This window comes from Emericellopsis cladophorae (genome assembly GCF_022114955.1).
Source record: "Emericellopsis cladophorae strain MUM 19.33 chromosome Unknown NODE_1_length_1489480_cov_119_871856, whole genome shotgun sequence".
NCBI lineage: Eukaryota > Fungi > Ascomycota > Sordariomycetes > Hypocreales > Bionectriaceae > Emericellopsis > Emericellopsis cladophorae.
In genome coordinates, this window is record NW_026250926.1 from 518,247 (window position 1) to 531,941 (window position 13,695).

Consider the following 13,695-nt stretch of genomic DNA (forward strand, 5'->3'; position numbering starts at 1 on the left):
CGGGAACACCCGAGATGCACTTTTCCAGATCCCTCTCGAGCACCTTGAGAGAGTACTGCGTCCTGGGGTCGTTAATGTCCACGTTCCGAGTAGACTCGTGCATCAGAAATTGCTCGCCAATGTCCTCGCCCAGGCGATGCTGCGCCACCAGGTGACAGAAGTACTGGTCGGACGGCGCAGCGTCAGGTGACGTTTTTAACAGCTCGAGACTTTCTGACATAAAGGGCGACCAGCGCACCAGGTTGGGTCGATGCAGGGAGATGGACGTGTTGGACGTCAGGTAGTAACAACCGAGCCACGTCCGTCGACCTTCCATCGAGACCGGGTCTACAGCCAAGTTCTTGCTGATGCGCCAGGGCTGGCTGCTCAAGTTGTGGCTGAAGTTGTGCATGGATGCTCCCGATCGAAGGGGGCCGCTCTTCTTCCCAAGGCCAATGTCGATGGCCATGACGGCGGCGACGTGAACCAGCTGGTAGAACTTGAGCTCCTCGAAGTGTTCCGGCGGCCAGTACCAAGTTGTGGCGACGAGGAGAGCTTGCACGATCTCCACGGACTTCTCGCCGGACAAGAAGACCTTTTCGGCGAGTACCGTCATCAGCTCGCGTTGTAGTTCCGTCTGGAGCGCTTGTATCTCTGACGAGGCGGCGGCCATGACGGCCAGGAACAGGACAGGCCTTGTCCTGCGTAGCTCCGAGACGGACTGACTGGGTGGGAAGATGACGGCGGGGAATTGTGGTGCCATATGATCCGCATAGCGCACAAACAGCTCCTGGGCCAGCTCGAGGTTCATGAAGCCCCGATCAATCACATCGCCCTGGTCCGGGCGTGCCCAAGGCGAAGGCAATGTTCTTGACATGGTCGGCTCCTTTGGATGATGCATCTCGTCGTCCTGGCCCATTGACCTCTCTGCCTGCTTCCTCTTGACGCCATGAGGCTCGGCATGACCCATGGAGCCACTTACGCCATGCGACCTCTCCCTGCCGCGGAACTCCTCGACCGCAGACCGGCGTTGCACTGGTGTACCTGAGGGTTCTGTGCTTTCTCGTCTCGTGCTCGCATGGTACGGGCTGGCCTGGTGCGCCGAGCCCGTACCGTGGTAGTCATAGTCCACCGCCGCATCGGCCCCGGCCGAGCCACTCCTGTTGGCCTGCAGACTGGCCGTCAGGGCATCGATCTTCTTCTCGAGGTCGGACACCCTGCTATCCGTCTTCTTCTGCCTCTTCCGGGCGGGGGGCGTCACGATGCACTTCCTGCCCGCCTTGCGACAGCGCCTGCACGGCTCCTTTTCGTCCTCGTCCGGATCGCATCGCACCTTGAGACCGCGGCAGCTGTCGCAGGCGCGCTGTCGTTTCGGATCCGGCGTAGCGCCTCCGTCGTATGCGGCGAGAATGTCGGAACGTTGAGGATCACGAGGATTGCTGTCGCCGTGTAGGCGATCTTGGGCGGTGCCGTCGTGTGAGACACCCCTCAGGCGTGGATCGAGCTCCATAGCATTGTCTCCGGGCGTAGTAGGTCGGCAGGTCGGCGTCCTTGGCTGCCGTTGATGATGCTCGAAAAGGCTCAAGGAGGCCGTTTGCCCCGAACGCCGATCTGCATGTGCTGCTGAGTCAGCGGGGTCTTTCACTGTCGAGAATCGCAAGCCTCGGTTCTCAATGATTAGACTTGCTACCGCATTAGCTCGTAATTGACCGTTGGTACAATTCCGCCCTCTGAGGTTCTGCAGTGTCATGCATAAAGACCCTTACAGCCCACGAGTCCAGATCTCGGTCATAGGACATTCTGTCTGGCCAAGCTACCTACCCTGGACGCCTCTCCAGTGCGAACATGATCATTGGGTGCTGGAACTATTGCGGCGTTTGTGCAGTTTTGCCTCATGTTTCTAGCTCATATAGCCCGTTGGGTGATGTATAGCTGATACTACCGCGGTTGCACTAGACAACGAACGCTTTACCAGTCTGATGTGGTCTTGATAGCAGGCAATTTGCAAGCGGGTGGCTTGACGAGGCGCAGCCAAGGCGATACGCGTCTTCAACTGGGGCTATGAATCAGCCCTGCGGAGGCTGATGGTGCCTTGTCAAGCAGTCCGGGCACAACTTCTACCAAAAATTCGGCACATCTGGACCCCAAAGAACCAGCACCAATATGCAGAACACGAACCGAAATTTAGCCCAGGCGTCGGATGCCCGACGAAACAGCACAAAACGCCCCGAGCTACCGCAGTCAAAACCGCCAAGCATCGCCAGACTGCCGCGACAGACGGACATCCCTGTCAGGGCCCCAAGGGCCTCGCGGCAGTCCCGTACAAGTACGTACATAGGGGGGGCAATACTGTCGTATTGGCGTATAGATCAAATTTGAAAAGTGCATCAAGCATTACTGGGGGCTCAATCGCACACTTAAATTCTTAGCGGTCGTCGTGCCGCCTGCGCATCCATCACTCATCACTGCGACTTGGAGCTAATCAAGCTCCAAAGGAAAACGGCCACCCATTCATTCATCAACCCCGGCCCCTCCAGCCCAGTCCCCCCTCCCTCCAGTCTTCGTCTTAATCCTTAATTATTCGCAACGCCAGCAGCAAACACACAATCACTCCTCACTTGCACTTATCCTACCGTCGAGACATATTCTTTTCTCCTACATTCTGAACAAAGAAAGCGCTGGTCGCACACCGCTTCGACAAGAGCACAACCTTCCTTCGCACCACCTAGAGATACCCCGCCATACAGTCGTCGCCAGCCATGAGTTGTAGGTAGCCTCCAACCAAGAAGACATTGCAGGGAAGCACCGGCTGACAATGGCAAAGTCTCAGGCATGCTGAACAGGCTCGGTGGCCAGCCCGAGAGCTACGACAAGAAGTACGCATTCCCCAATACTCCCCCCCACGGATCCCAACGCTGACAACCGCCCCTCGAACAGAGCCAAGTACAAGTTTGGTCGCACCCTCGGTGCCGGAACATATGGCGTCGTCCGCGAGGCAGATGGCCCCACGGGCAAGGTGGCCGTCAAGATCATTCTGAAGAAGAACGTCAAGGGCAACGAGAAGATGGTCTACGACGAGCTGCAGATGCTGCAGCGGCTCAAGCACAAGCACATTGTCCGGTTCGTGGACTGGTTCGAGTCGAGGGACAAGTTTTACATCGTCACCCAGCTCGCCACCGGTGGTGAGCTGTTTGACCGGATCTGCGAGCAGGGCAAGTTCACGGAGAAGGATGCGTCGCAGACTATCAAGCAGGTGCTCAGCGCCGTCGACTACCTCCACAAGAACGAAGTGGTCCACAGAGGTGAGTGAGAGGGCTTGCCTGAACACGGACGATCCGCAGCTGACGAGGAGCCAGATCTGAAGCCCGAGAACCTCTTGTACGTCACCGCCGAGCCCGACTCCGAGATTGTGCTGGCCGACTTTGGCATCGCAAAGACACTAGACAACAAGGAGGAATCGCTGCAGACCATGGCCGGCTCGTTCGGCTACGCCGCCCCCGAGGTGATGGACCGCAAGGGCCACGGCAAACCCGTGGACATGTGGTCGATGGGTGTCATTACCTACACGCTCCTGTGCGGCTACTCTCCCTTCCGTAGCGAGAATCTCCGGGATCTGCTGGACGAGTGCTGCTCCGGCTCCGTCGTTTTCCACGAGCGATACTGGAAGGACGTCAGCGACGATGCCAAGGACTTCATCATGCGCCTCATTGTGCCCGAGCCTGAGAAGCGCTGGACTAGTGAGCAAGCCCTGGGCCACAGCTGGCTGGTGGGCCACACCGCGACGGACCACGATTTGCTCCCCGAGCTGCGCCGGCAGCGCGAGGCGCGGGCCAAGCTCAAGCACGCCATAATGGCCGTGGCCCTCAAGAAGCGCATCGCCGCGCTCAAGACGGTCGAGTCGGACGAGGAGAGCGACGAGATGGGCGACGTCGAGGACAGCGCGCCTGGCGCCATCCCCGAGGGCGAGAAGAAAACCAATCTCCTGCGCGACAAGGTCAAGGACGGCGCCGTCTTCCGCGAGGTTGTCCTTGGCGCCCTCAAGGACAAGAAGGCCAAGGAGGAGGCCGAGGCAGCAGAGAGGGAGCTGCTCGAGGCGGCGCAAAAGAAGGGGCAGTTCTAAGCAGGCAGCAGCAGCAGCGGGCACGTGACGCGATCTCGATGATGTTGGATAATATAGGCAGCGTGTTCTTCCAGGTTTCAATTTCCCATCCCGAGTGTGTAAGTACCGCGCTCTTGTGCACAACGGATATATCTAGATATATGTCTCCCATGTGTGACTGCAGGCCCTAAACCTCACCTCATCCATGACTTAGGAGAGAGGAAGAGCATGTTTTAGATAATCATTCTATAGACAGACCTTCATGGTAATTGAGCAAAAATTCAAGGACAAAAGTCAATTGGTATCCACAATGGGCAAAAGAGTGACGACTCGTGTTCGAGTCGTAATGCTACTGCATTGGGGCGAACCGGGATCGAACCGGTGACCTTTCGATGATGAGACTGAGGTGTACTTCAGTCGAACGCGCTCCCAACTACGCCATCACCCCGGGATTGATGACATTCCTTTCCTAATTGTGTTTTATATAACAGAAGCGCGCGAGATGAACTGATTTCTGCTCACTGTCGCCACCTACATTACCGTCAAAGAATCATACAACACCTCAATCCACCAAGTCCGTGAGGGCGGCCTCTCGTAGCCTCTCATACCGCGCCGCATTGAATCTCTTCCTTCCACCATCATGTCTTAACCTCTCGCACCTGGACTTGACATCCACGCCTTTCGGCTCCTCGTCGAGACGGCTCGTCGGAGCTGCGTCGTCGTCCAGCGCTGGCAGGTGCACCGTCACAATCTGCCGATGTAGCGCAGACAGCGTCGAAGCGTAGCGTTGCATCGCATTCCGTCTCTCCTCCACGGCGGACACTGTTGATCCAGGCATGGTGATGCGCGCCAAGGGCAGACACAGAGGCTCTTCCTTGTCGTCACATGCTGTCTCGCTACATTTTGCTGCTGCCCCCAGCGTCGGCGAGTCGACCCTGACCAAGGTCTCTATCCTATCTGTCTTGCAGGCGCCCTCACCACTGCTCGTGACTGTCGGTGATGGGGAGTTTGTTCTCGTAGAGACGTCGTCGCCAGTGCTCAGGTCCGGCGTGTCCTCGTCGAGAGACCCAGCCTCGCTCTCCGACAAGGTCGCCGCCTGGAGGTAGTGCAGTCGCGCCTGGTCCCGGAGGGTGAGACGGTAGGGCGAGGCGTGGTGCAGACTGCGGACCTGCATCTCGAGCGAGGTAGCCGCGTAAAAGTGTAGATACACCAGGTGTACTGCCTCGGCGCTTTTCTGCATGCGCACTCCTTGTCAGCGAAACAGGTGTCGCTTGCCCAGGTACTTGGTTACCCTGTCCAGGATTGCCTCACCAGTGTGTTGGCGCCATCTAGTAGATCTTCGCATCGCGTTGCGCAAGTGCGGTACCGCCTGTTTCTGTATTCTCTCTTCACGTCGCCCAATGCCTTCTTCCACTCTGCCCTTGTGCGTGGACGTATCCCTGGCGCTTTTTTAACGCGCGTTGAGACGTTGGCCATCTTGCTGGTGCTTGTGCTTGCAACCTTCGACCCCGCGAAGATGCCATGGAGGTCAATGGTCGAGGACGGCAGGCCTAAAGGCATGATGGCGGCAGGGCGAGGTTTACTCCGGCTTGACTTGCTTTGCGATTGTGGTCCTTGAGGCGTGGGTTTTTAACTCCAATGCTTTGTGGCTTGTGTGTACTCTTAAGAGGCAAACCCGAATTCAATCTAAGTGAGGGGAAATGTGAGAGGAAACTGATTGTAACGAGATGCTGAGATATGAAACAGCAGAGGGTCGGGATCCAGGGGTCAAGGGTGAACATGTGCTTCGGTGCCGCAGACGTAAGGGATGCGGCCTAGGTCGGAGGGGTTTTCAGCAAAAGAGACATGCATGAGCCGAGACGCTCGCAAGAATCTCTGCATATTAACACTGGTGCGAGAACGCTTGATTGCGTAGCTGGTAGAATAGTTCAGCTTCTTCGACTACGCGGGAGTTGGTAGAGTGCCCTGCCCTGCATTCGGCTCCCGTCGAGTGCTGGTGCTCTCTCCACTTGGCGTGCGCGGAGCCGTTCACTGATGTGGCACATCAAATGACTGGATGATGAATGTTGCTTTATTTCTTCTACCTGTGTACGCCATGCGGCTGTCACGACGCTGGCGCTGGCGCTGCCTCTGCGGCAGCATCACCGTCCTCCTCACCCTTCTTGATGCCATCCACCACCTTGAGACCCTCGGCCTGGACCGCCACCTGGTCGAGCTCCTTCTTCCGCTGCAACCTCAGCTTGATCTCGACGACAAAGTCCTGCTGTGAGACCAGGATACCCTCCTTCTCGGGGTGATCTTTGCTGAGACCCATCTCTTTGATCTTGACCTGCTTGTTGGCAACCTCGTCCTCCCCAAGGAAGATGGCAAACGGCACGCCGTTGTTTTCCGCGGCCTTGAACTGCGCAGGCACTCTGGGCTTCGTCTTGTACAAAAACTCGGCCTAGAATCACATTAGAAGAGGATCCTCAAAGCATTCCGCGCGCACGAGAGCTCCACGTACCTTGATGCCCGCGCTCCAGAGCTGGGCGCACACCTCCATGCGCTCCTTCAGGAAGCCATTGCCGCCAAAAGCCATGACGTAGACGTCGACCTCGTTTTTCCGGACCTGCTCGGCGGTCTTGTTCTTTGCCATGCGCGCGCTCGTAATCGAGAAGATACGGTCGACGCCAAACGAGATGCCCACGCAGGGGATCTGGGTCTTGCCAGAGAACATGCCAACGAGGTTGTCGTAACGCCCACCGGCGGCCACGCTGCCAACACCCACAGTGGGGTCGTCCGACCTGTCGTCGTCCTCGCTGTTGGCTTTGCTCTTCTTCTTCGGTTTCGGCGTGGCCGCGCCCTCCTCGCCCGCCGTGACGGGGCTCTTTTCCGGGGCAGAGCCCTGTGTGACGACCTCGTAGATGAGGCCGGTGTAGTAGTCCAGGCCGCGTGCCAGGCTCAAGTCGAATGACACGCGCTCAAACGCATTGAAGGACTCGAGGTACTCGAAGAGCAGGCGGAGGTCAGCCGTACCCTGCTTCATCGACTCGTTGGTCGACAGCTTCTCGTCCTGTTCCAGTTTCTCGAGCAGGTCGCGCTTGCCCTTGAGGACGACCCACTCGCCGATGCGATCGGCTACGTCCTCGGCCAGGCCCTTGTCCACGGTCATCTCCTTGCGCACCTCGGCCCACGGCAGCTTGTCGAGCTTGTCGACGGCCGAGGAGATGGTGCGGATCTTGTCCTCGGGGACGCCGCAGACCTGGAAGATGCCGTCGAGGATCTTGCGGTGGTTAAGCTTGATTGTGTACTCGCCGTTCCAGCCGAGGCCCTCAAAGACCTCGTCAATGACGCGGATGACCTCGGCGTCGGGCAGCATGGGGTCGTAGATGCCGGCAATGTCAAAGTCGCACTGGTAGAACTCGCGCATGCGGCCCTTTGTCATGGCGGGCTGGTCTCGGCGGTAGACCTTGGCAATGTGGTAGCGCTTGATGTTCTGAATGTCCTTGTTCATGGCGAGGAAGCGGGCAAAGGGCACCGTGAGGTCGTAGCGGAGCGAGGTGAGCTCGCCGCCCTGGTCGGCCAGGTCGTAGATGAGCTTGGAGTCCTCGCCATACTTGCCGGAGAGGATCTCCTTGAGCTCGAAGACGGGGGTGTCGATGGTCACGCCGCCGTGGCGCTTGAAGACGTCGGTGATGGTGCTGAAGATCTTGTCGCGGATGACCATGTCCTTGCCCTCCCCTGTTTGGTGTCAGCCGGGTACGAGAGAAGCCAAAAATAAAAATAAAAATTCTTGCTGTGCTTGGAGAGGATGGGATGCGTCACGGACAGTCCTTGGTGCCCTTTGGGGTCTTGAGCTCGAACTTGGGGGCCTTGGGCGCCATGTCGAGTGCGCTCTGTGCAGCGTCGTCGGCGATGAGATGGTGGCGCGTCGTCGTGGAGAGGGGATGTCGACGTTGTGCAAAGCTCGTCAAGATGGTGGTGGTGGTGGTGGTGCGTCGTCGCGATCGCGGGGCAGAAAGAAATGGAGGACTCTGTGCAGTGGCAGCAGCCGATCTGCACAAGACTCTGCCCACAGGCGGCTTCATCCAGGCGCAAGGTTGGAGGGGTAAAATCGGGGTTCAAGGTCAACTGGTGCTGCTGCTGCTGCTGCATGCATCGGCCCTGTGCTAATGTGCTCCAGTCCGGTCCGAGCCAGCAAAGCTTGGGCAGTGAATTAGTTGGGAGCATCAGGAGCAGAGTGGCTTCTGTGGCCACTGAACGCTGCGCTGTCCATCCGAAAGGGAAAAAGATTTCTGCGGGTCCGCGGAGTGTGCCTCAGGCGCTCTGTCGTTGCTGCAATAGTTACCATGAGCACAAACAAACAACGACAACGCAGAGGAGCTTATCTGATCAATGTCTCCGGAGACTCTGGAATATGCTTCGTGGACGACATTTCGGTTGTTACATACGGGGCAATGCGGCCTATTAATTGTCAAATAGATGAATCAGAATCCTTCAAATAGTGTCAGCTTCAATGTGAGTAAGCGTACATATATACGTGGTGGACGAGCTAGAGGCTCGCCGGGGTCCCCTAGGCTAGGCAAGGTAGCATATACATCATGACCCGGTAATAACCGTAAGAGGATAGGTGGCAGGCCAGTAGTGCCTCTTGCCGATGCTTGTCGAGTTGAAAAGCCATCATGTGAATCTTTGATCGACAAATCCAGCATTCAAAGTCTCTTGTCCCGCCCGGGGCGTCGGGCTGTAGCCGGAACCCGTCAGCGTTACGTTGCGAGCTGCTGACGCCAGACTCCATGTCCAGTTGTCCTTCGACTCGTTGGTGACCAACCAAATGCAAGTTGGAATTTTGTCTTGCACGATTGCTGCCTTATTCAAGGCTTCCACTGATGCGAGAAAGTGGCACGGCAGTAGTGGTCAGCCAGGTGAAGACTTGATCAAATGTACAGTCGGTCCCGAAGCTCTTTATCTAGTATCCGTACTAAGCTTGATGTTGGGGGAATCCCTGCTAATGAATCATCATGAACGTGGGGGGTTCTGGCCCCTGGGATGGCATCTACGAACACATATCATTGATGCTCGTCGGATCTCGCAATGCAAAAGTGCTACGGATACATAAATTCAATGTATTCAGGGTCACAGGGGGTCCAAATATGATCTTCCTACGCCTCTAGAGCCGGGGCCTGCTTATTAGTAGGAGGCACCCGCCTTGGCACACCCTGCCTGGTCGGCCGCCAGCGTGACGACCTTAAAGAGGCAATGCCACACCTCCAACCGTCATCCATTTTCAAGGCCTTTCACGACCTTGCACCAGCTGCCATCATCCCCCTCCCAGTCAACAACCGCCATGGCGGAGGAAAAGAGCGCCCAGTTGGGCAGCTCCTTGGAGAAACACGACATTCCTCTGCCCACAGCGACAACCACCGTGGGACCTACCGCGGATTCGCCAGACGCGTCCAACCCGAATCCCGTCGTCGATGAGGATGAGGCGCGCAAGAAGAGCGCTCGCCCTGAGCGCACAGCGACCTTTCAGGACTATCTGGTGAGTCCAGGCCTCACTTGCCCATGAAGCCTCGCCGAAGGGTTGAGCTCACGAATTTTGATCCCAGCGCATCTTTAAATATGCCACAAAGTGGGATTTTCTCGCCTATGCGGCGGGCTTCTTCTGCGCCATTGGCGCTGGCGTCACGATGCCCCTGATGAATGTCATTTTTGGTATGCCCAAGACACGGCTGCGACGATGCGTTCCATTCGCACCACTGACACCAGTGCGCAGGACGTTTTGTCGGTAATTTCAGCAGTTTTTCTATCGGCGGCGGTCAAACACCAGATGACTTTAGAGCCACGATCAACAGGCTCAGCCTCTACATGTTTGCCCTGTTCATCGCTCGCTGGGGTGCCGGTTCCGTCAATAAGTTTGCCTTCCGTATGATCGGCATTCGCTTGTCGTCAGCGATCCGTCTGCACTATCTCCAGAGACTCTTCGGGCAGAGCATCCACGTCCTGGACTCCATGCCCCCTGGCTACGCCGTCAGCACCATCACGTCGACCAGCAATGTCCTCCAGTTGGGCATCTCGGAGAAACTCGGGGTTTTCGTCGAGTTCACCTCTCTCATCATCGCCGCCATCATCGTGGCCTTCACCTGGAACTGGGAGCTCGCGCTGGTGACCTTCTCCGGCGTCGTCTTCATCGTCACGGCCGTCGGTATCATTCTGCCCTTGGTGCTCAAGGTCCATGCGAAGCAAGGCAGGGCGGACGCCAAGGCCGGTGCCGTTTCCAGTGAAGCTCTGGCGAGCATTCGCATGATCATGGCGAGCGGTGCTGAAGCCAGGACATCAAAGAGGTTTGCAGAGCACGTCGCCGAGGCGCAAAAGCAGGCGTTGCGCTTGTCGCCCCTAATTTCGATCCAGTTCGCCCTCGTCGTAAGTGGAAGTACAATGCACACAAGCCACCTATCACTAAAGATGCGTAGTTCTTTGGTGCGTTCGCCTCTTTTGGCCTTGCCTTCTGGTACGGCACCAGGATGTACGCCCAGAACAAGATCGACAATCCTGGCGTCGTTATTGTGTCAGTCCCCAAAGCTGCCACTGCTAGCTAGCAACGAACTAACGGGCTTTAGCGTTCTTCTATCCGTGATGATGATTGTCTTCTCGATGGAGCGCATCTCGACGCCACTCCTGGCTATCGGCAAGGCCAGCGTCGCCGCCTGCGAATTCTTCACCGTCATCGATGCACCACAGCCAAACAGGGGCCACCTCAAAGAGCCTGACGTGCGTGCCAACGACGACATTGAGTTGAGCAACGTGACCTTTGCCTACCCCAGCCGCCCGCACGTCAAGATTCTGGACGACCTGGATCTGACCTTGGAAGCCGGCAAGCTGACCGCCATTGTTGGTCCTTCTGGATCTGGAAAGAGTACCATTGTTGGCCTGATTGAGAGATGGTACACGCTGAGGGACCAGCACGTGATTGCAAAGGCGAAGGAGCAGGAGAAGCAGAAGAAGAAGAAGGAGGAAGGGAGCGAGGAAGACGATCCTCCATCGATCGTCGAGGAGGAAGAGACCGGTCCGCCCATCGCCCTGAGCGGTACCGTCGAGACCAGCGGCCACAACCTGGACGAGATCGACCTCACCTGGTGGCGGTCGCAGATCGGGCTCGTGCAACAGGAGCCCTTCCTGTTCAACGACACAATCTACAAGAACGTGGCCAACGGCCTCAACGGCTCTCAGTGGGAGAACGAGCCTGAGGAGCGCAAAAGAGAGCTGGTCAAGGAAGCATGCGCCGAGGCCTTTGCCGATGAATTCATCGACAAACTTCCGGACCGGTACGACACCCTTGTCGGAGACAGTGGCGCAAGGTTGTCTGGCGGCCAGCGGCAGCGCATCGCCATCGCCCGGTCCATCGTCCGCAAACCCAAGATCCTCATCCTTGACGAGGCGACCAGCGCCATCGACGTACGTGGCGAGCGCATCGTGCAGGCCGCCCTCGACCGCGTTGCCAAGGGGCGCACCACCATCACGATTGCCCACCGTCTCTCGACCATCAAGAAAGCCGACCGCATCGTGGTCCTAAAGAAGGGCAAAGTCGTGGAGAGCGGCACGCACGACAGTCTCATCGCCAGCGAGGGTGTGTACAGGGGCCTGGTCCAGGCTCAAGCTTTGTCGTTGGGTGAGCCCAGCGAAGCCGACGCGGAGACCGCAGAGGTCCATGATGAGGATGATGAGGACTCGTTGACTCGCCAGAAGAGCGAAGCACAGTCCGCACTCGCCGACCATGAAAAAGACGACAAGGCCAAGAACGCGAAGCAGCGTGGCCTGTTTAGCAGTTTCGGCCTCTTCTTCTGGGAATCAAAGAACCTGTGGCTGCTCCTGGCGCTGGTCGTCTTCTTCGCCGCCTGTGCGGGCGCGGCCATCCCCATCCAAGCCTGGCTGTTTGCGACGTCCATCGACCTCTTCAAGTACGGCAACCCCCCGTACCCACCGGGCAAGCTCATGGACGAGGCCAGCTTCTGGTCACTCATGTGGACAGTACTCGCCATCGGCGTCTGCCTCGCGTACCTGGGCTCCCTGGCCGCGTCGACCCGCATCTCCGGCACCGTCAGGGCCAAGTATCAGCAGCAGTACTTTGACTCCATCCTGTTCCAGAAGGCAGCCTACTTTGATCACGAAGACCGATCGCACGGGACGCTCACCTCGCGCGTGGCCGACGACCCAAAGCAGCTCGAGGAGCTCATGGGGGCCAACATGTCCATGGTGTACATTGCCCTCTTCAACCTGACGGGCTCCGTCATCATCGCCCTCGTCTTTGCCTGGAAGCTGGCCCTCGTGGCCATCTGCGTCGTCCTCCCCATCACTCTGGCTTCGTCGTACTGGCGCCTGCGCTACGAGCTGCAGTTTGCCAAGATGAACAACGACGTCTTCGCCGACAGTTCCCAGTTTGCGTCCGAATCCATCGGTGCCTTCCGCACCGTGACTTCCTTGACGCTCGAGGAGCCCATCTGCCGTCGTTTCGAGAAGCTGTGTCGAGGCCACGTCGTCACGGCGTACAAGAAGGCTCGTTGGGTCAGCATCATCTTTGGGCTGGCCGACAGTTCGACAATGGCCTGCCAAGCGCTGCTGTTCTACTACGGTGGCCGGCTGCTGCTGCGCGGCGAGATTGACCTGATCGCCTTCTTCGTCTGCCTCATGGCCGTCATGAACGCTGGCGAGTCTGCTGGCAACAGCTTGAGCTTCGGGCCCAATGCCGCCTCGGTCACCGCGTCCGCCAACCGCATCCTCGACGCCCGCGAGTCCCGGCTCCGCGACAAACACACCGACGAGCACGGCATCTCCGGCGGCGAGGGCGGTATGAAGATTGAGCTGCGCAACGTGGGGTTCAAATATCCGTCGCGCGACAACCCTGTCTTCAAAAACCTCAGCCTGACCATTGAAAAGGGCCAGTTTGCGGCGCTCGTCGGCGCCTCGGGCTGTGGCAAGACGAGCATCATCTCGCTCCTGGAGCGCTTCTACGACATTAACGCGGGCAGGATCCTCGTCAATGACGTGGACATTACCGACGTCAACATCTACGCATACCGAAAACATCTCTCCCTCGTGGCCCAGGAGCCTACTCTGTTCCAGGGCACCCTGCGCGACAACATTCTCCTGGGTGTCGACGGCGATTCCGTCACGGACGCGCAGCTCCACGCCGCCTGTCGCGACGCCTCCATCCACGACTTCATCGTGTCACTGCCTGAAGGCTACAATACCAACATTGGCTCGCGGGGTGTATCCTTGTCAGGGGGTCAGAAGCAGCGTGTCTCCATCGCCCGCGCGCTGATCCGCAATCCGCAAATCCTGCTCCTCGACGAGGCCACGTCCAGTCTCGACTCGGAGAGCGAGAAGCTCGTCCAGGCCGCGTTTGAAAAGGCCGGCAAGGGACGCACCATGGTCTGTGTTGCGCATCGCCTGGCCACCGTGCAGAATGCCCATGTCATTTTCGTTCTCGGTGAGGGCGGCAAGCTGCTGGAGAAGGGAAATCACGTGGAGTTGTTGAAGAAGAAGGGTGTCTACTACCAAATGGTAAGTCGCAGCCAGATTCAAGAATGCTTACTTGCTGACCTCTTTTTTAGTGTCAAAGTCAGGCGCTCGATCGGTAG

At 57.9% G+C, this 13,695-nt stretch overlaps 3 protein-coding genes across 3 annotated transcripts; 1 reads left to right on the plus strand and 2 right to left on the minus strand.

The window, feature by feature from the left end:
* Window positions 1–4,640: 4,640 nt before the first annotated feature.
* Window positions 4,641–5,638, minus strand: J7T54_006043 (uncharacterized protein; the record flags this gene model as incomplete). The annotated part of the gene is made up of 2 exons (XM_051503152.1): window positions 4,641–5,312; window positions 5,390–5,638. The coding sequence occupies 2 exons, from the start codon at window positions 5,636–5,638 to the stop codon at window positions 4,641–4,643; spliced, it is 921 nt and encodes a 306-aa protein (XP_051366560.1).
* A 544-nt stretch (window positions 5,639–6,182) lies between these two features.
* Window positions 6,183–8,145, minus strand: J7T54_006044 (Histidine--tRNA ligase-like protein; the record flags this gene model as incomplete). The annotated part of the gene is made up of 3 exons (XM_051503163.1): window positions 6,183–6,521; window positions 6,582–7,798; window positions 7,887–8,145. 3 exons carry the CDS (start codon window positions 8,143–8,145, stop codon window positions 6,183–6,185), a joined length of 1,815 nt encoding a protein of 604 aa, XP_051366561.1.
* A 1,259-nt stretch (window positions 8,146–9,404) lies between these two features.
* On the plus strand, window positions 9,405–13,695 carry J7T54_006045 (Multidrug resistance protein 1A-like protein; the record flags this gene model as incomplete). Its single annotated transcript, XM_051503175.1, has 6 exons — window positions 9,405–9,599; window positions 9,667–9,772; window positions 9,834–10,480; window positions 10,531–10,625; window positions 10,678–13,618; window positions 13,669–13,695. The coding sequence occupies 6 exons, from the start codon at window positions 9,405–9,407 to the stop codon at window positions 13,693–13,695; spliced, it is 4,011 nt and encodes a 1,336-aa protein (XP_051366562.1).